Source organism: Perca flavescens, chromosome 7 (assembly GCF_004354835.1).
Source record: "Perca flavescens isolate YP-PL-M2 chromosome 7, PFLA_1.0, whole genome shotgun sequence".
Taxonomy (NCBI): Eukaryota; Metazoa; Chordata; class Actinopteri; order Perciformes; family Percidae; genus Perca; species Perca flavescens.
In genome coordinates this window covers 36,020,489-36,043,479 of record NC_041337.1, presented here as the reverse complement: position 1 = coordinate 36,043,479, position 22,991 = coordinate 36,020,489, and the positions used below count along the sequence as shown (strand labels likewise).

At 40.7% G+C, this 22,991-nt stretch overlaps 1 protein-coding gene and 1 long non-coding RNA gene across 2 annotated transcripts in view; both read left to right on the top strand.

Moving 5' to 3' along the window:
• The window catches only part of LOC114558589 (voltage-dependent L-type calcium channel subunit alpha-1F), a 42,013-nt gene that overhangs the window by 5,915 nt on the left and 13,107 nt on the right, over window positions 1-22,991 (top strand). Inside the window, exons 6-13 of the mRNA XM_028582650.1 lie at window positions 694-796; window positions 1,265-1,366; window positions 2,031-2,161; window positions 9,457-9,582; window positions 16,698-16,758; window positions 17,290-17,494; window positions 18,758-18,865; window positions 19,305-19,441. Of these exons, the coding sequence (XP_028438451.1) occupies window positions 694-796; window positions 1,265-1,366; window positions 2,031-2,161; window positions 9,457-9,582; window positions 16,698-16,758; window positions 17,290-17,494; window positions 18,758-18,865; window positions 19,305-19,441 (973 nt within the window). The remainder of the gene's footprint in view (window positions 1-693; window positions 797-1,264; window positions 1,367-2,030; window positions 2,162-9,456; window positions 9,583-16,697; window positions 16,759-17,289; window positions 17,495-18,757; window positions 18,866-19,304; window positions 19,442-22,991) is intronic.
• On the top strand, window positions 4,243-5,656 carry LOC114558218 (uncharacterized). The gene is made up of 3 exons (XR_003692937.1): window positions 4,243-4,341; window positions 5,220-5,460; window positions 5,552-5,656. It is a non-coding gene; the product is annotated as an uncharacterized LOC114558218 (long non-coding RNA).

The following is a 22,991-nucleotide window of genomic DNA, read 5'->3' as shown; positions in this document are numbered from 1 at the left end:
GTAAATGTCCTTTTCCCATCTGGTGGTTGTTTTTGTCGTTCAACAGCAATTTACTAGTGAAATAAGTTATTGTTATTGTTATGGATTATTATCAAATCACTTAATGTTGACCATATGATATATATATATATATATATATATATATATATATATATATATATATATATATATATATATATATATATATACAAGCCCTTCTTTAATGTCACCGACTGTTGTTTAGTACCCTTCTTTTTTCTTTTCTTTTTTTACTTTCAGGCACCGTTAATTATGTATGCGATTAATTTCGATTAATTAATCACAGAGTATGTAATTAATTCGATTAATTTTTTTAATCGATTGACAGCCCTATAAAATATATATAATCTTTTCAACAAGTTTGTTTCAATAAAATTTGGTTTTTGTCGCATTTTTTTTCTACTTCTTTGTCGCCTTTTTCTTAAGGTTTTTTGGGCAATGTTTATGGCCTTTTTTGTGCCATTTTTACAAAAACTTTTTTCAATACATTTTTTTTTTTTTTTTTTTTTTTTTTTTCGAAGTTTTTTTGGACAATTTGTTTTGCTTTTTTTGAAATACATGCAGACATGTCCCCGGGATAGTTGGAGATCTCATCTTTAAACAAACTCCGGTCAGATATAAAACCTGTTCCTGTTCCTCTTGCTCTCTCTCTCTCTCTCTCTCTCTCTCTCTCAGCGTCTCGTAGCGATGAACATGCCTCTGAACGCTGATGGGATGGTGACCTTTAACGCCACGCTCTTCGCTCTGGTTCGCACCGCCCTCAAGATCAAGACTGAAGGTATCTGATTGGTCTATAGGTTTAGATTCTGGATGGCTAAGCACTGATCCTGGTTACCTCCAGGATCTGGGCTAAGCTAGGCTCGATGGAGTTGGTTAGCTCCAGGATCTGTGCTAAGCTAGGCTAGATGGAGACGGTGACCTCCAGGATCTGTGCTAAGCTAGGGTAGATGGAGCCGGTTACCTCCAGGATCTGTGCTAAGCTAGGCTAGATGGAGCCGGTTACCTCCAGGATCTGTGCTAAGCTAGGCTAGATGGAGCCGGTTACCTCCAGGATCTCTGCTAAGCTAGGCTAGATGGAGCCGGTTACCTCCAGGATCTGTGCTAAGCTAGGCTAGATGGAGCCGGTTACCTCCTGGGTCTGTGCTAAGCTAGGCTAGATGGAGCCGGTTACCTCCAGGATCTGTGCTAAGCTAAGCTAGGCTAACGGTGGGTGCCAATAAGTACCTTCATCATCAACCGTTGCTAGGTAACCCTGACCAGGAGAACGAGGAGTTGAGGGTGATCATCAAGAAGATCTGGAAGAGAATGAAACCCAAACTGCTGGATGAAGTAATACCTCCACACGAAGGTACTGAAACAACAACCGATACTAGTTATACAAGGAACACTTCTTACTATACTACAAACACCATAAATACCACCATAACCAGTAACCACAAATACCACCATAACCAGTCCCTCCAGAAAAACGTGATTATGCGATCGCATAATTCAACGCATAATCAGCCAAAGCCTGCGTATTTATGCGGGGGGCTTGCATGATTACATAATCCCCGCATTTTCGTTGCAAAAAGCAAAGAAAAAAAGCAGAAAAATGAAAAATGTTGCGTTTACTTCACACAAGAGCAGCCATTTTCCCCTGTTGCCATGGGAACATCATGAAGTGACATAATTACACGATGTGAACATCATTGAAAAGCAGCGTGTTGGGGGAGAAATCACTTTTATTTCTCTTTTTCATCAAACTGCAGTTTTTGCAAGTTCGCGCAATTTCATCGCATAAAATTGCATAAATATCATATATAGCATATTCAGTCGCATTTGTTAAGAAAACGTGTCGCATAATCGAGGATTTTTGCCCTGCAACAATCACAAAAAAACTCTGTTTCTGGAAGGACTGTATAAGTACTGCTGGTACTGCGATAAGTACTGCTGGTACGGCGATAAGTACTGCTGGTACTGCGATAAGTACTGCTGCTACTGCGGCTGACTGAGCTGTTGTCGTCCTGCAGAGGAGGAAGTCACCGTGGGGAAGTTTTATGCGACCTTCCTGATTCAGGATTACTTCAGGAAGTTCAGGAAGAGGAAAGAGAAAGGAGATCTGCCCGTAGAGGCAGACGCCACCAACCCGTCTGCTATCCAGGTCTGTCTGTCTGTCTGTCTGTCTGTGTGTTTGTGTGTCTGTCTGTGTGTCTGTCTGTCTGTCTGTCTGTCTGTCTGCCTGTGTGTGTGTTTGTGTGTGTGTGTCTGTCTGTCTCTCTACCTGTCTGTCAGTCTGTCTCTCTGTCTGTCAGTCTATCTCTCTCTCTCTCTCTGTCTGTCTATCTATCTCTGTCTGTCTGTCTGTCTGTCTGTCTATCTGTCTGTTTATCTCTCTCTCTCTCTGTCTGTCTGTCTGTCTCTCTGTCTGTCTGTCTGTCTGTCTGTCTGTCTGTCTGTCTGTCTAAAACACATGTTACACCAAAACTGATCAGACTGCTTTGAAGGCAGACATCCCATATGTTTTACGTTCCCATTGTCTACTCTATACCATGCTTTATTTTGCATAAATATTTTGACCAAAAAGTTACAAATCTATCGTGTGTAATTCTTATATTGCACATTCAAGTTTTGAAGCTAACTATGGGAACGGGAAGCAGCATGTCAACCTGCAAATAAATGATATTTATTAACAGAAGAGTTTAAAGAAGGATTACCAAAGGATTACAAAAAACGTAAAAAAGACCCGTGGGTGCTGTTTAACTCTAACCTGACTCCACCAGATGGATCGCTTCCCATTAGCTCGGCATATCCATCTGGGAACTTACCGTTGGAGAACTTTTGGGAAGGGGGGCGAAAATCCTGTCACCTATAGTTGGTGATATACGGGGCCAAATCAACCAATCAGATCAACGAAGCGTATGAAAATACAACCACGAGCCAGACTACCCCTGCTGCTGCTGTAGGCAAAGCATAGCTCGTTAGCTCAGCAAGTTAGCAACATGTCGGTAAAGGAGATTTACCGTTTGTGTAATGAGAATTTAGGAATAAAAGAATAAAAGGCCCCATTTCAGGTTCCCGGTCCATATTCCAAAAGAAGGATCCAAGAGGAAAAAGCATTAGTGAGCGGCTAACAGAATTAGGGCTACCGCTGTCTGAAAATCCTGGTCAGCTGATTGGATAAACCATCTGTCTATCACCTAAACCCACCTCAAAACCAACGCTGATTGGTCGGTTGTTTGGCGAACGGCTCCAAATGTTCTCTACACACAGAAAAATAATGGTTCTTTAATGGTTCTTCAAAGAGTCATCACCAATTGAAGAACCTCTATATTCAAGGAATGGTTCTTCAAGCCTTTTATATGGTTCTTTTAAGTACTAAAGGTTCTTGGTAGCCAAAAACAATGAAGTTAGGGCACCAACAATTATTTTCATTATTGATTAATCTGCAGATTTTCTCGATTGTTTAGTTTGCATATAAACATCAGAAAGCCGTGAACAATGCACAGCGCAGTTTCCCAAAAAGTGTTTGACGTGATTGGTTTACTGCGTGGTAAAAGTACTAACAGGACTAGAAATACTTGGTAAATTACCAGCATTCAAAATGTTAAGTAACAGTACAAAAAATATTGATGGATTGATGGATGTAAATGTCACTTAAATTTTGCAGTTGAAAATATTGGGTGTAATTGTACATTTTTTGTAACTAAAAAAACCAAATAAATGTAGTGGAGTATTAAAAAAGGATTACACAAGAAGTATGCCTATACTGTACTTGATTGAGTAAATGTTTTGAGGTATAGGTCAAATTAGTTTATGCTCTTTTCCCCTCATCAATACTTCACAGACGCACGCACGGACACACACGCACACACACACACAGACACACACACACACACACACACACACACACACACACACACACACACACACACACACTCATGAGTCATGACATGAATAAACGTTTGTTTCGTATCATTACATCAGATCATAGCCTATCGTATGTGTACAGGTTTAGCTTAGTTTAAAAACAGTCTAACGATTTTATAATAATAGTCTGTTGATTTAGGTTCGTTTTTTTAACGTTATTAAATATAAATCCAACAAGCTCTGCGTTGCAAATATATACCGTCAAAGGACTATGGCGGGCGGAGACAGAAACACATTGAGGAGTGCGCTCTGTCTGGCACCCCGCCCGCTCGATCTTCACACAGGAGAAAAACGAGCGCACCTCTTCAACAGGCGTACACCAGTCACCCCACATCGTCTCTCGGGGACTTGGCATCGGACCAGCGGCTAGTTTTCTCCTAAACTACACTCTGGCTCCTGGGGCAGGGAGGCGAGGTAAGCGTTTTCATTTTACTGGCAGTTTGCTGCTGAAAATGTGCTTGTTTAAACAGTGCTTCTAGAATAAACTCTCTGATGTTATCTACATTAGCTAACCTAACTTAGCTAGCTAGCTTATGAAGGGTAACTTCATACATTTAACTTCATTAACGTTATTTCAAAAGAGTCGTTAATGGAGACATGTCAAGGCTGTGTCGTTGTTGTCTTCTATGTCTGTTTGCCGATTCAATGTTACGTTATCTAATAAGTAATGTTTTTTTTAATTAAGAAATACCTGAGTCATTGTGTGCAACATTGGCTGGTTTAGCTAGCTAGCTAGGTCAATGCTACGACAAACGTTAGCACGCTAAAACGTAGCTAACGTTGATTTAGCTCGGTTTAAGGAAAGGTTTATGAATAAAACGTTACTAACGATAGCTAATCCACCGACCGTTAGTAACGTACGGACATTGCCAATGGTAAATTCGTTTTTTATATGTTAATTTATAAGTGTAAAAATGGGCGGCAAAAGCGTTTTTCACCGGCAACTGTCACCGTCCTCAGCCCTAACGTCTATATTAAAAGAAGAACGCCGCCATCTTGCTTGCTGAAAAGTGAACATGCAGAAAAAGGAGGAAAATTTGTTTTCAGCGATCATGTAGCCTATTTTGAATGCTCACCTTTTCATGTTGTATGTGTTTTTAATTGTTTGTATAACGTTACTAGCCATATATATATATATATATATATATATATATATATATATATATATATATATATATATATGTGTGTGTGTGTGTGTGTGTGTGTGTGTGTGTGCGCGCGCGCGCGTGTGTTTTCAGATTCAGACTTCGATGTTAAATGTTACTCAGATCATTTTAAATGTGTGTTCACAGAAAACTACTTACCACCAGACACCACCAGATTTTACCACTGACTACCAGCTGTTCCACAAGGGCAGCTAGGTGTTGAGAGTCTTTTAATATTTTACTTGGCAGGTAAAACCAAGGGTCAGACTGAATTGTTCAGTTGGCTGTTTTTAAGGAATATTGATGGCATCGAAAAGTATGTGTGATCTTGTTTCCTGGGGACCTCGGGACTGGAGGAACAGAGGGAGTTCATACGAGGCTGCAAAATGTAAGTAAAACTCTAAGATATGGACTTTAAAGACTCCATTTTATGTCTGTTACACCAGACCCCACTCTGTGTTTTGTGTTTTCCTCAACAGACACCAGAGAAGGCCCTCAGGACGAGCCAGTACGGCAGGCTGATGTTGGCGCTGACTCCCCTAGAGGCTCAACCCCAAGGGCAGCGTATCGCGTGGCACAACAGACTTGCAGCCCCCCCACACACACACACACACACACACACACACAAACACGTAAATAGTTGTTTTATTGTGTTTTTATAGATTGGTTAAGATTCATTTTGTATTATTAGATGTTCTATTTTAGTAAATGTTAAGATTAATTTTCTTTTAGTGTGTTTTCAAATGTTTTTCAATATTGGTATGTGTTTAATACAAGTTCCTTTTTTACTTAAAATGACACAACTATAATACTGAGCACGCTTAGCCTAAACATGAAGCTATGAACACCAAATTGGTCAGGTATTCTTAACACAGGCTCACCTTTGAGTTTGAAAAGGTTCATTATTAATAAAGCGAGAGCTTTATTAAATTACATAGATATCCAGTGCAATACTTAACAACTGTCATAGAGTGAATGGGAACTTCCCCAGTTTCCTCACTGTCATTTCTTTTAGGGACAGACTACTACTATCTGGAACCAGCTTGGTTTAGTAGAGCACTCTCCACTGTACAACACATCCAAATTTCATAGTCATAACTCATTTCAAAGTGTTTTTATTGTGACCAGAAATCCTCCTTACACGTCAATAACCTAATTTCAAAAACTGACATTTGTCAGACTCATGACAGGGAACTCAGGGTAGGGCTGCACAATTAATCGAATTTTAATCACGATTACGATTTTGGCTTCCCACGATCAAATTTGCGTGATCGAGCGATATTTAAAATGCGTCATTGAACGCTCCTTATCAAAGTTTTTGCAAAGCCAAAGCGCTCCATAAACCACTGTCTGATCACATGCCTCTGTGAGCCAATCAGAGTTGTTCCCTACACCGCGCAGCTTAGTTTCTAGATGTAGACAGTCACAGAGGACAGAGTAACGGGAGGAAAATCACACAACAGGTAGCAGTCGGTCATCATAAGCCGGTCACGATGTTTACCAGTAAACGCAATTTTTTGTCCCGTCGGTGTTGTTTTTCAGACAACAGCAGTGACCATAGTGCCAGTTTGTTAGCCTGTTAGCTCATAGCTTTAGCAGCAGACTGTTTGACGTCCCGCTGTTGGAATCCTCTATAGTGAAATACATTTCATCAGGTCACCTTACGGCAAACAGCTGAAATGGCATTACTCCTTCACAGTATTCTTCAATAAAGGAGGAATGTAGCACAATATGGATGTAAAAGCAGTTATAATTAGCCTATGTGACAAAAAAAATAGTTTTGGTTAAAATCAACAAATCGTGATAATTAATCGTGATCTCAATATTGATCAAAATAATCGTGATTATCATTTTGGCCATAATCGTGCAGCCCTAACTCAGGGTTCTTACTTTACCAAATGGCGGTGGACACCAGGGGAACTTTGTGACACGGCAGTCGGGACACTGGGGAATCCAGAACTCCCAGTGTTGTGAATCACTATAGTGACTTTCACTAAATATTTCAAAAGTTTTTGATTCAACTCTGAAATGTTGCTGTCTTGCTGATTTGAGCATGTTCTGAATGTTCAGCCAATCAGATTGCCTGGTTGGATCTACTTATATTGTCATTGTGTAACATTTGTTACATTTTTCTAATTTTTTTGTAATGTAATTTAATTAAATATGGTCAACAATAAACAATAAAGTTGTCAAATAGCCAAATATACGCATGTTTTGTTCTTGTTTTTAAATAATACCCATAATAACATTTAAAATGAACAAAGAACCATTTATTCTGAAGAACCTTTTGAAAGAGGTTCTTTATTGAACCAGTTGGCTCCACAAAGAACCTTCTTGAAAACGGTTCCTTAAAGAACTAATTTTTAATATGGTTCTTTGAAGAACCATTAATAGTTTTGTGATGGTTCTTTGAGGCACTATTAATGGTTCTTTAGAGAACCATTTACAGAAATGGTTCTTTAAGGAACCTCTTGTTAAAAGGTCCTTTGTGGAACTGAAAATGGTTCTTCTATGGCATCACTCTTAAGAACCATTTTTGGTTCCAGTTAGCACCTTTTTTTTTTTCTGTGTGTATCTCAAGATGCAAGGCTGATCTGCGAGTGGAAAACTGAGTTTAACTCAAAGAAACAAACAGAACTGAAAGAGGAATCTTTAAAATAAGAGCTAATCACAAAAAATTGCACCGAATCCAGATTTTTGGGGTTCAGCCGAATACCGAATCCACTGGTTGAGATTGTGCTGACTCCTCCTCCCATCCTCGGACCATGAACCCAGTAAACACATGAATGAAGTCAACAGGGACTGAAGTTGCTGCATTCTGGCTGCTGTCTGGAGATTCCTTCATGCACCACTCGTATTCTTTCAGATGTTTCAGACATTGACATATATATAATGGACCAATAGACCCCGTGTCTCTGGTCTGAGACCAGTGAAGGATATTAGAAGCACTTTTCCGGTGATCTCTTGCTTTACTGAGCAGCCTCCAACTGAGCTTGAAGACGTAGATGTGACGTGAGCAACGTGTCTGAAAGTGTGAAGTCTTCTGGTAGCTGTGAGAGAGAAATCTCAATCATTCCCAATCTCACAGAGACGGAGAGTGTAGGTATATGTAAGGAGATAACATAGACACAGGCTAATTACTGATCACTAACATGCTAGTTAACATTAGTAATTAAACCTAAACAGATAATGGAAGTCCAAACTGCCTGTGAGCTTCTCCTGTACTATACGGTAATTCCTCTACTGTGTGACAGTAAGTCTCGTGGTTATGACCCAATCGTTACGCCTATTTTTATAAAAGCGTCTGCTACGGAGCCATAACGTGAGCTACAAGGTAATGGAGCCTTTTATACATTGTCGTGTTTCTTTAGAAATAAACAACGGAGAAATAGAGTCTTTAAACGCTTCAGATGTAAAGTTATTCTCTGTCAAAGTGACGTCAAAAAAAATGGCGGTCAGTGGAATGCTAACAGGAGGTGATACCTTTGTAAAAACAAAATGGCGCCATCGGAGGTTCGAGTTCTGAAGCGAAGTTTACCCCCGCTTGGTTTCAGGCCAAATGTTGTAACAGCGGCCATGTTGTGTATAGTTTAGGGTCCTCGCCACCACCAGACCAATCAGCATTGAACAGATTGAATATGTAGCTGGACTTGAATAGCCTCGTGAGATCGTCCTGATCTGGCGAGCTCCAGTTTTCAACTCGCAGATCAGTCTGGCATCTTGAGATGGAGAATATTTGGAGCCTTTCGCCAAACGACCGACCAATCAGTGTTGGTTTAGATGCGACGCCAACGAGAAGCGACTGTTCAGTCTAAACAACGTGGCGGCTTCCACGGATGAGATGAGCGTAGCTATCGCAGCGAGTTTTATCAGAATTAGAAAGTATTCCTTCATTGGAAGAAGAGCTAAAAAAAAAACGGCACTGGAGGCTTTTCTCGGAGGAAAAGATGTTTCTGCTCTTCTCCCGACTGGTTTCGGCAAAAGTTTGATCCGATTGGTTGATTTGGCCCGTCTATCACCAACTATAGGTGGTGATAGACAGATGGTTTATCCAATCAGATAACCAGGATTTTCACCCTTTGCGAAGCAACCCATCTGGTGGAGTCAGGTTAGGACTTGAATGGACTTCTTTTGACTGAAAGTACTGCCAAACAATGTCCACTTTCTCACAGCCTATGGCATTGAACGCTCCACCTACGTAATCAACGGCGCCGTCACTACGGAGACCAGCGTAGCGCGCCGAGTGCAAGTGTAGGGTTCGGTTCGGTGGGAAAAAATTCTAAGGATTGGCAGAAACCAGAACCTCATCAAAAAGCCCAATATTCAGCTGAAGCCGAATCCTGGATTCGGTGCATCCCTGCTAAAAATGTGTGTGTTTTTGCAGCTATGTAAAGCCGGTCTGAAGACTCTGCAGGATCTGGGTCCAGAGATGCGTCTGGCTCTGAACGAGGATCTGGAGGAGGACGTCATGATGGAGGACGAGGAGCTGGAGGAGGACGCAGCTTATCAGGTCTTTATTCACACATTTAAGACACATGTAGGGCTGTGTTCGATTGAAGAAATCCTTAGTCGACTAACGCTCGTTCAATTTTATCGACTAATCGATTAGTTGATTTAAATCGACAGATCTGTAAATCTGAGTTTCTCTGCAAAGAGGCGTGCAAAAGGAGGCATATATTGACTAAGATAATGCCTCCTTTGCATATTTAAACAACATTTCAGAAAACGTGTAATACAACAAAAAATTGCCTTAAAGGAACACGCCGACTTATTGGGAATTTATCTTATTCACTGTAACCCCCAGAGTTAGACAAGTCCATACATACCCTTCTCATCTCTGTGCGTGCTGTAACGCTACCTGACGGCTCCAGCATTAGCTTAGCCTAGCACAGATCCTGCAGGTGAATGGTTCCAACTAGCCTACTGCTCCGAATTGTGACAAAAGTGACAAAATAACGCCAACATGTTCCTATTTACATGTTGTGATTTGTAGAGTCACAGCATGTACACAAAACAACGTAACATGAGACACAGCCATCTTCTAACCGTAAACAAACCGGGAACTATATTCTCAGACAGGCTTGCTGCGAGCATATCACTCCGCCCAAGTACTATATTCTTCCGCCTGAGAATATAGTTCCCGGTTTGTTTACAATTAGAAGACGGCTGTGTCTCATGTTACGTTGTTTTTTGTACACGCTGTGACCATATAAATCACAACATGTAAATAGGAACATGTTGGCGTTATTTTGTCACTTATTGGGAGCAGTAGGCTAGTTGGAACCAGTTACCTGCATGTTCTGTGCTGGCCTGATGCCGCTGGAGCCATCAGACAGCCTTACAGCACGCACAGAGATGAGAAGGGTATGTATCGACTTGTCTAACTCTGGGGGTTACGGTGAACAAGCTAAATTCCCAATAAGTCGGCGTGTTCCTTTAATGAAAGTAATCAAAGTAGGTTTCACGGTGATATCTATTAGGTAAAATGTCAACCCTTAATTCTTGTGTTTACCAGAGATGTGCTCGTACGTTTCTTGGAAATAAGTCATTCAGCATGAAAAAAGCATCAAACATGACTAATGGACTAAAGAGATCTAAGTTGACTAAGACTAAAACGACCGATTAGTCGACTAATCCATTAACAGGGAGCAGCCCTAGACACATGAGTCTGTCTGTGTGTAGATCAACGGAGTACATTTCCAGGATAAAGCCTGGATGTCATAGCCTGACGAGCCAGACCCACATCCAGATGTTGGGTCTGGGAACTCCCCATTGGTCAGGGCTCAATCCGAGGGGCGGCATAAAAGGTTGTCTTTCAAATTCCCTCTGCACCAATAGGATAGCGCTCCAACCAACCAGAGCAATGCTAGTTGATAGATTAAACTTTAAACTCTGAACACACCTTCCTTTTTTAAGAATGACTTCAGTGCCGTTCTTTGTTCTTTTCTCAAAGAAAAGCTGAACTCCAAGTCTTCCAGAAGACCTCTGTTCACCAGCAGCAGCAGCAGCCATCTTCTTTGTTTTCAATTAGCGGGGAATTCAGCCCCAAAATCACCATCACCAGACTCCACCAGACTCAAATAATCACTACTTTTATCATCGTAAAACACACTACCAAAAGTCGTCTTGGTTCATCTTTTCACTGTTCCAACAATCTCTGGTTTGGTTGAAATAAATCCTTAATTCACCCATTTACATGTGGAAATATGCTGGCTCTATACACGCTAAAAGTCCTGATTATTTACATGGAGTCTGGTGGAGATATGCTGGCTCTATACACGCTAAAAGTCCTGATTATTTACATGGAGTCTGGTGGAGATATGCTGGCTCTATACACGCTAAAAGTCCTGATTATTTACATGGAGTCTGGTGGAGTTTGGTGATGGTGATTTCGGGGCTTTTTCATGTTAAACTAAAAGGATCTTACTCTTTAACTAAAAGGTCTATCTCTGTAGGAATCCTTTCCATAATGTTGTCAGACACTTAGAATAATAATCGGAGTCTGTCAGTGGTAAAAACTGAAATTTAAGTGGACGGTAACTAAAAACATCTGTCCCTCAGGGTTACATTACAAGTCGGTTCACGGCTGCTCGTTAGAGTTCTCGCTCAATACTGGACCAGTTTTAAAGATATTTGTTGACATGAGTCCCTTAGACACAATTAGATAATTCACGCTGAACCGTGGCAACTCTGACGTAATTATGTTAAGCCCCGCCCACCGACTCTATACACGATGTGATTGGCCTGACCAGAGTTTGGTTTTTCCAGCTCGCAAGTCAACGGAGAGTTGCTAGACTGACCCTGGCTGCTAATTACATTAGAAAATTAGGACGGAGCAACAAGTCAGGTCTGCTCGGTTCTTTCAGAGAATGATTGTAAAGATTTATAAAGAATATGTTTAGGGCGTTTCCTCTCTAACTGGGAGGTTTTATAAAGAATATGTTTAGGGCGTTTCCTCTCTAACTGGGAGGTTTTATAAAGAATATGTTTAGGGCATTTCCTCTCTAACTGGGAGGTTTTAGAAAGAATATGTTTAGGGCATTTCCTCTCTAACTGGGAGGTTTTAGAAAGAATATGTTTAGGGCATTTCCTCTCTAACTGGGAGGTTTTATAAAGAATATGTTTAGATCATTTCCTCTCTAACTGAGAGGTTTTATAAAGAATATGTTTAGGGCATTTCCTCTCTAACTGGGAGGTTTTATAAAGAATATGTTTAGATCATTTCCTCTCTAACTGGGAGGTTTTAGAAAGAATATGTTTAGGGCATTTCCTTTCTAACTGGGAGGTTTTATAAAGAATATGTTTAGGGCGTTTCCTCTCTAACTGGGAGGTTTTATAAAGAATATGTTTAGATCATTTCCTCTCTAACTGGGAGGTTTTATAAAGAATATGTTTAGATCATTTCCTCTCTAACTGAGAGGTTTTATAAAGAATATGTTTAGGGCATTTCCTCTCTAACTGGGAGGTTCTATAAGGAATATGTTTAGGGCATTTCCTCTCTAACTGGGAGGTTTTATAAAGAATATGTTTAGGGCATTTCCTTTCTAACTGGGAGGTTTTATAAAGAATATGTTTAGGGCATTTCCTCTCTAACTGGGAGGTTTTATAAAGAATATGTTTAGGGCATTTCCTCTCTAACTGGGAGGTTTTATAAAGAATATGTTTAGGGCATTTCCTCTCTAACTGGGAGGTTTTATAAAAAATATGTTTAGGGCATTTCCTCTCTAACTGGGAGGTTTTAAAAAGAATATGTTTAGATCATTTCCTCTCTAACTGGGAGGTTTTATAAAGAATATGTTTAGGGCATTTCCTCTCTAACTGGGAGGTTTTATAAAGAATATGTTTGGGGCATTTCCTCTCTAACTGGGAGGCTTTATAAAGAATATGTTTAGGGCATTTCCTCTCTAACTGGGAGGTTTTGGGACTGATTGGTGGAGATAGCTGTGGACGAAGTACACACGGAGATACACTGGTAAGAGCCAATGAGGTAATAGCTCACGGTACTGGATTGTGTCAACAGTTAACTTCATTTAATATTGGATGTAGAGTTTTCATCAGTCAGTTATTGCGAATGTTCCACCAAAAGAAGTTCCTTCCTGAGTCTATTTAGCAGAAACACCGCCACTGCGTCCAGTTCTCAGCGCCGCCCAAGACGGTTGTGATTGGTTTAAAGAAATGCAAACAACCCAGAGAGTTTGTTTCTCCTATCCCAGAATTCATCTGTGGTGAAAGCAGACCTTATTCTGCGTTCCAGACACAATTTTTAGCCCATAAGTTACGACTTCAAGTCACGACTCACAACTTGGTAGCGTTCCAGGTAAAGTCACCACAAACCCTTCTGCTCTGGTCTGATGATCTTCGCGTCAGCAAGCCAAGCTCTGCCAAGTCGGTTTAGTTACGTTTACATACAGCAGATTTGTGCGTCTGATGATAAAAATAATGACATTAGGCACACCGTAAAAGCTGGCTAGCTAAACATTGTGTCCCGTTGGCAAGGTTCAGGTTAGGTTACCTAACGTTGACGTTAGCTATCGCCTACCTAATGTTGACGCTAGCTAGGTGTCAAAAGTATTCACATTCATTACTCAAGTAGAAGTATAGATACTAGGGTTTGAAAAGACTTTTGTAGAAGTTGAAGTATCAACTCAAACTTTTTACTTAAGTAAAAGTGTAAAAGTACTGGTTTCAAAACTAAAGTATAAAAGTAAAAGTAATGTAAGGCAGAGATATTCAACCAGGGGTCCTCAAAGTCATTGCAGTGGGGCCTCCAAATTATTGTAAATGTTTTTGTCTTTTTATTATCTTTGAGTCTTTTAAAATTAAAATGCCTTAACATAATTCCAACATATTATTAGCAAATATAAATTCCCACTGATGATAAGCTTACTGGCCTATAGGTAAGGGAGTCCCTAAGATATCAGCCCACAGATACAGTTAATCCTAGATTTACTGTGCCACATACAGTATGTGACATTAAAATATTATAAAATCATGCCAACAATTAATATTTTAATAGCTTATGAAAAAAGGGTATGTAAGAACGCTTTAGGTTGCCCTAATAGTTATTGTAGGCAACTTAATTTCATACAATATGTAGTAGGGGGTCCCTGCTACATCTCACTTTAAGTTAAGGGGTCCTTGGTTTAAAAAACGTTGAAGACCCCCTGTGTAGGGGGAAAAAATGCCATTAAGGACAACAGCTTAACCCCAAAACGTTACCTATAATAATGTTATATTAAAATCATACCTGCAAACTCAGAAGGGCTGAAAAAGGTGACACATCTCTTCTGTGTTTTTCAGACAACGGCAGCTACAGTCTGGTGTTACAATCCTCTCCAGTGAAATACGGACACACTTTACACCGTTTAGCTCTCAGCATTTTAACCGTGTTTACTCCCACTGCTAGCTAACCGTAGGCTAACGTTAGCTACTGCCAACTGTAGTGTTAACTAGCTAACCTTAGGCTAACGTTAGCTGCTGCCAACTGTAGTGTTAACTAGCGTCCCGTGCGGCGATGTTTCAGTTCCCTGTAACGTCTGTTTTCGGAGCATCAGAGAGAAGCGCAGGCATCTAAGTGGCACCTAAATAAGGCACCGAAATCCGCGTTGCTATTCGGTCCGGTAAATAACGGGCGTTAAGACACCGGTGGCGTATTAGCACCGGGTCTGTGCAGGTTTGATGGATCGCGTACAAACCAATAGGGTGTCGGAATGACTATGTTTATACTTCTCATCCAACCACAATCACATTCACACTCTCCGGATGGAGCGATCTGGATAGGGTTTTTTGTGTGTGTTTTTTTGAACGAAGACGAGCCGGAATGAAAACAAGCCAAACTGAAATATGAGTAACGAGGCTATTTTTAAAATGTAAGGAGTAGAAAGTACAGATAATTCCGTGAAAATGTAAGGAGTAGAAGTAAAAAGTATGCTGTATAGATAGTAATAAGTATAGATACCCAAAATTTCTACTTAAGTAAGGTAACAAAGTATTTGTATTTCGTTACTTGACACCTCTGGCTAGAGCTAGCTGATATTAGCGATTTCTAGTCTGCGACATATTTTGGGCTTCATTTATTAAACATAACCTGTAGTAGTACACAATCGTATGTGTATTGTTTTGATTACAATGTGTGGAGTTACTTTACGTTGCCTATTTATCAGTCCTTCCAGAAAAATGCGTTGGAATATGCGGGATATATATGCAATTTTATGCGATGAAATTGCGGGAACTTGCAAAGTAACTTGTGTGAAGTAAACGCAACATTTTTCAACTTTCTGCTAAGATATATGTGACCAATCATGCAAGCCCCGCCATGTTTTGTGTGGAAATCGGCAATTTATGCAGCGAAAGTGCAGCGTATTTGAAAAAATGCGGCACCCCCCCCGCATAAATATGCAGACTTTGGCAGATTGCGTTGAATTATGCGATCGCATAAAAGCGTTTTTCTGGAGGGAACTGATTTATGTCTATTTATTTCTATTGCTCACCGTTAATCACTGGTGTCTGTACAGTATCAACAGGGGGCGCCATTGTTGTTTATGTGTGTGTGTGACGTCAAAAACTGTAACTGGGAGAACAACCATCTGGTACCAGTTCCTGGGGAGTAATGGTGCGTTCTTTTTGTCCACCAAAGTCGATTTGCGAGTCGTTTTCCGGAGTTACGAACCAGAAGTTGCAAAAAGAGCAAAAGGTCGTATATAGACGACTCGTCAAGTCGTCTGAACTCAGAGGACCCCGAGTTCACTTTCAAAGATGGCTACGTTGTGCATCACACGTAGTAAACATTGTGGTTTTCTACAATTTTAAGCACTTTTGTCGTGGTTGTAACCAAATGAAGAAGTGGTACACATAGTGCTGTATAGTGCTGCCTATAGACATGTCTCTACAGTCTTATTAGGAGTTAAACATAGTGCTGTATACTGCTACCTATAGACATGTCTCTACAGTCTTATTAGGAGTTAAACATAGTGCTGTATACTGCTACCTATAGACATGTCTCTACAGTCTTATTAGGAGTTAAACATAGTGCTGTATACTGCTACCTATAGACATGTCTCTACAGTCTTATTAGGAGTTAAACATAGTGCTGTATACTGCTACCTATAGACATGTCTCTACAGTCTTATTAGGAGTTAAACATTAGTTATTTTGGCTAGAGACGCTCGGTTGCTATACGACAACAACGGCTTTAAGCCGAGTCCTGAGCAGAAAGCAGAGCAGTAGCCTAACGTTAACGTTTCATGTATCAAACTGTGAAATATATTTGTGTAATATGTCAATAACTGGGTGAATAGAATCCTAAATGTTACTAAAAATGTTACAAAAATCCATCTTTTCTCCGACTTGTAGTATCGTGTGACAAAAAGAACGCAACAACCCCGCGGTTATTCGTTTTTCGACACGCATGTGACGTCACACTCGAGCTACTAGTCGCGATTACAAGACAAAAAGAACGCACCATAAGTTGCAGGTTTGACTGGTGTTCCAGGGCGCTTTTACCGGTAGAAGGTTGTGAAAACATGAGTTACGAGTTGCCTGGAACGCAGCATTACTCCACAGCGCTGTGGAGGAAGGTCTGGCGATGTGAGACTATAAACAGCTGATCTGTCTCCGTCTCTGCAGGGCGAGAACGGATTCGGACCAGAGAAAGATCGACGAGGCTCCATACTGACCACGCCCACTGGTAAACAACAACATCAGACCACAAATCTGAAACAATCTGAAACAATGAACTGGTTGAATAAAGTTTAAATCATGTGTCAAACTCAAGGCCACAAACGTTTTTGTCACTTTTGTCTACGTTTTTGGTGCTTTCTTAGCACTGTAGGCACTTTCTAAGACATTTTTTATGCTAATTTCAATGTTTTTGCCACTTTTTTCGACGTTTTTGACGCTATGTGCTTCAAACTTTGGCCGACGTAGCTAATGTCGCTTTTTACAACGTTTTTATCACGTTTTACAACGTTTTTGGTGTTTTTTTCTGTGCTGTAAGAGCTTGTTAAAACTTTTTAGATGCTTATTTTCAATGTTTTTGCCACTTTTTCCACCTTTTTTGTCGCTTCTTTAATGTTTCTTCTTCTATGATGGCTAAGGAACTATTTGCAGACTTTTATGAGGCCCAAACTCTAAGTGAGAAAGCTATATGAGACATGCAATAATATAGTCAAAGATATTTTACTTTTGTGATTAAATAACCCCCCCCGTCTGGCTGCAGGTCCCGGCGGTGTGTCTAATGGAGGTCTGGTCCATCGGGTCGGCTCTCTCAACAAGACGCCCAACGGCAACGAACACGAGGAACATCTTCGTCGCGGAGACAACACGAGGTCATCGGTCACTCGCCACAACCACCGGCGGCTGTCGGTGGAGAACGGCGTGCTGGACCACGGACACAAGAGACCATCATACAACAAACATACACGGTACCGGCCAAATAACACAGTACTGCTGCTTTATAAGTACTCATACTGCAAAACACATGTTGGTGGAAGGTAACTGAGTACATTTACTTAAAGGTTAAGTTCAGGTTTTTTCAACCTGGACCCTATTTTCAATGTTTTTGTGTGTAAGTGACTGATGGAAGCACAGTTTATGAAAGTGGTCCAGTATTAAGCAAGGCAGACTGCAATGTAACCCAACAGGACAAATGTTCAGCGTCACTTAGCGTCCACTAAAAGTTCTGTTGTTGCCGCTGACAGACTCAGATTATTATTCTAAGTGTGTGATAACATTATGGAAAGGATTCCTAAAGAGATAGACCTTTTAGTTAAAGAGTAAGATCCTTTTAGTTTAACAATAATCAGGACTTTTAGAGTGTATAGAGCCAGCATATTTCCACCAGACTCCATGTAAATAATCAGGACTTTTAGCGTGTATAGAGCCAGCATATCTCCACCAGACTCCATGTAAATAATCAGGACTTTTAGCGTGTATAAAGCTAGCATATCTCCACCAGACTCCATGTAAATAATCAGGACTTTTATCATCGTAAAACACACTTCATTCAAAGTGGACAGAAACTAAATAAAACAAAAGCCGTCTTGGTTCATCTTTCCACTGTTCCAACAATCACCACTCTCGTTTGGTTGAAATAAACCCTTAATTCACCCATTTACATGTGGAAATATGCTGGTTCTATACACGCTAAAAGTCCTGATTATTTACATGGAGTCTGGTGGAGATATGCTGGCTCTATACACGCTAAAAGTCCTGATTATTTACATGGAGTCTGGTGGAGATATGCTGGCTCTATACACGCTAAAAGTCCTGATTATTTACATGGAGTCTGGTGGAGTTTGGTGATGGTGATTTCGGGGCGGTTTCCTGTTAAACTAAAAGGATCTTACTCTTTAACTAAAAGGTCTAACTCTGTAGGGATCCATCCCATAATGTTGTCCCACACTTAGAATAATAATCTGAGTCTGTCAACGGTAAGAACAGAAATTTTAGTGGACGCTAACTGACTCTGAACATTTTGTCCCGTAGGGTTACATTACAGCCCGGTTTACATCTGCTGGATACAGCGTTCTCGCTCAATACTGGACCAGTTTCAAAGATATTATTATAGTCCTTTTGACACCAATGCATGGGGAAGTTAGGGTCCTGGTTGAATGACCCTTTAACAAAGGTGAATGTACGTTGAAAGACGAGAGGAACAAACTGATGGACCTTGTTTTTGGATCCAGGAGGAACTCGAGGGACAGGTACTGGAGGAACGGAGACCTGGAGGAGTACGGAGAGCACGGTTACTACAGCAGAGAGGAGGACAATGATAGCATCAGCTCCAGAGACAGGTACACACTCTCACACACACACACACACACACACACACACACACACACACTCCATCTCTCTCTCTCACACACACACACACACATGCACGCACACGCACACCCAGACACAAACACACACACAGAAACACACACACAGACTCACAAAACACACACAAACACCCACAAAACAGACACAGTCACACACATACACACGCGCGCGCACACACACACACAAAAAACAGACACAAACACACACAGACACACACAAACAGACAAACACACACACACACACATTGCTAGACAATCCTATAACTGTGTGTGTCTGTGCATGCGTGCGTGCGTGCGTGTCTGTGCATGCATGCATGCATGCGCGCATGCATTTGCGTGTGTGTGCGTGCGTGTGCGTGCGTGTGTCTGTGCATGTGTGGGTGCGTGCGTGCATTTGCGTGTGTGTCTGCAGACACCGCCCTGACGAGCTTCCTCTGTACAGAGACCACTACGATGGCCACGCCCCCTACACCAACAGTAGCTACGGTAACGGATACAGCGAGGCCAGGAGGACGACCAGGAGACGCCTACTTCCGGCCACGCCCACAGGTGAGAACATACTAGGGGCGGGAATCACCAGAGGCCTCACGATACGATATCATCACAATGCTTATGTCACGATACGATATCATCGCGATGCTTGTGTCACGATATATCATCACGATGCTTGTGTCACAATATATCATCACGATACTTGATGTCACGATACGATATCACGATGCTTGTGTCTCGTTACGATGTCATCACGATACTTGTGTCACGATACGATATCATCACGATACTTGATGTCACGATACGATATCACGATGCTTGTGTCACGATACAATATCACCACGATACTTGATGTCACGATACAATATCACGATACTTGTGTCTCCTTACGATGTCATCACGATACTTGTGTCACGTTACAATGTCATCACGATACTTATGGAGGAAATATTTATTCATAATTCAAATTGAAAGTCCAAAGAGAAATTGAAAGTCCGAAGGGAAAACAAAGCGAGATCAAATTAAAAATATTATTATTATTTTTTAAATTTTCCATTTGGCTTTGGCTTTTGAATATAATATTTGGATTTTGAATTTCAATTTATCATTGGATTTTAATTTTAATTTAATATTTGGCTTTTGAATTTCCATTTAACATTGCCTTTTCATTTGGACTTGACACATGTCAATGTAAATGAGGAGGCGTGGCCCAAAAGCTGGTGGGAGGGTCTGAAACCAAAGGGGTGCAGAGGCACCTTATGAGCAGCAGGGGGAGCTTACTGCTGAGGAGCACACTGTTAAGCATCTGTCTGCAGATTCACCACTAGGCTGGGTCTGGTTTCACATGATAGAAAATGATGATGTAAGCTAAACACAAACCACATTTCATGCAACAACCGTGAAGTTTACGTGTAGTTACTATAACTGGGCCCGTGTTAGTGAGGACTAGATTAGGACTGGATTTAAAGCTGATTCTGGTTCCCAACTTCGCCCCAGGTGTGTCTGTTTAAAACACGACTCAGACAACTTCTTTCTTTTGATGTTATATTTAATCAAGCAACAGTAGAAACATGGGTGTGGGTAGCTCTGCTTACGTGTCTTTGTGTGTGGTCAGATTTCGATGACGCACAAACACACACAATCTCAACCGGATAGTCATCGTCCGAACTGCGACCTCTCCTTTTTCTTTCTCTCACTTTTTTCTCCGGGTGGTGCGTGCGGTGTGAGGTTTGAATTATGAATAAATATTTCCTCCATAGATACTTGTGTCACGATACAATATCATCACGATACTTGATGTCATGATACTATATCATCGCGATGCTTGTGTCACGATATGATATCATCACGATGCTTGTGTCACGAAACAATATAATCGTGATACTTATGTCACGATACAATATCATCACGATGCTTATGTCACGATACGATATCACAATGCTTGTGTCTCGTTACGATGTCATCACAATTCTTGTGTCACGATATGATATCATCACGATACTTGATGTCACGATATGATATCATCGCGATGCTTATGTCACGATACAATATCATTGTAATGCTTGTGTCACGATATGATATCATCGCGATGCTTATGTCACGATACGATATCATCACGATACTTATGTCACGTTGCGATGTCATCACGATACTTGTGTCACGATACAATAACGTCATGATACTTGATGTTACAATACGATATCATCACAATACTTGATGTCAAGATACAATATCATCGCGATGCTTATGTCACGATACAATATCATCACGATGCTTGTGTCTTGTTACGATGTCATCACGATACTTGTGTCACGATGGGATATCATCGCGATACTTGATTTCACGATACGATATCGCAATGCTTATGTCACGATACGATATCATCACGATGCTTGTGTCACGTTACGATGTCATCGCGATACTTGTGTCACGATACGATATCATCACGATGCTTATGTCACGATACGATATCATCGCGATGCTTATGTCACGATACGATATCATTGTAATGCTTGTGTCACGATATGATATCATCGCGATACTTATGTCACGATACGATATCATCACGATACTTATGTCACGTTGCGATGTCGTCACGATACAATATCCTCACGATACTTGATGTCACGAAACAATATTATCGCGATGCTTATGTCACGATACGATATCATCACGATGCTTGTGTCTCGTTACGATGTCATCACGATACTTGTGTAACGATATGATATCATCATGATACTCGATGTCACAATATGATATCATCACGGTGTTTATGTCAAAATACGATATCATCGCGATGCTTATGTCACGATACGATATCATCACGATACAATATTATTGCGATTTTAAACATATTGCAATATATCGCAGAATATTGCAATATGTTTAAAATCGCAATAATATCGTTTCAATGTATTACCTTTTTTCCAACATGAAATTTTTCACCATTTCAAATGATGTCCCCAAAAGGAACATTTTTAAACATCAGTTTTATCTAAAAAGATACATTTCTCTGTCTGTTCGCTGTATACCAGACTGATGTAAACATACCCACCACGTGGCCTCGCCACGTTGCGTGTTATCGCGAGAACGCGACGTACTATCGCGAGAACAACGTCACACGCCTGTTAAAAAAGAAAAGGTTGGGTTTAGGAAAAGAACACAGGGAAAGGCTTTAGTAACAAAACAGTGACAAAAACAGGGAAAATAACAACAAAAACACGCTTAGGAACACAATAAATGGTTGTGTTTAGGAAAGAAACATCGGGTAAGGCTTATTAAAAAATTTAGTTTTTACTGTGTTTTAAAAAACACGGCTCAAACGGTTGACAAATCGCCACACGCGAACGCGAACCTGGCTCTCTCGGGTTAAAGTCCTGTGTTTTACCCGTCCACCACCCCAACCTACCTCCTCACTCAATCCCCCGTTTCTTTCTATTACTCACTACGGCGGACACTGACTCGCAATGTAGGTCAATAGCGGCCGATTTGCGTTGATATACACGCAAAAATGCGATTATGCATCTTTATAACACGCAAAAACGGAATACAAATTGTCTGAATATTCTCACATCGCGTCCTCACTCCGCAAATCTAGTAAAATGTCAACCCTTTAGAACCAGGCGCCCGGCAAACGGACACCTTTTCTCGCCGTCAAACTAGCGAAAGTAGATTTTGGACACGCCCTAAACACACCTGCACCAGGCGCTTTACGGCGTGCCCTCAGATCTTTAAAATAGGACCCTCCATCTTTTATTGTTGAGGTTCAAACTACAGTTACAGGGCTAAAGAAATAGGGCCCTTAGTGTCTTATGCTTTTGTGATTTAAATTCCCTCCAGAAAAATGTGATTATGCTGTCTATATTATTATTATTATTATATATACAGTACAGGCCAAAAGTTTGGACTCACCTTCTCATTCAATGTGTTTCCTTTTTATTTTCATGACTATTGACATTGTAGATTCTCACTGAAGGCATCAAAACTATGAATGAACACATATGGAATTATGTACTTAACAAAAAAGTGTGAAATAACTGAAAACATGTCTTATATTTTAGATTCTTCAAAGTAGCCTCCCTTTGCTTTTTTATTAATAAGGGAAATA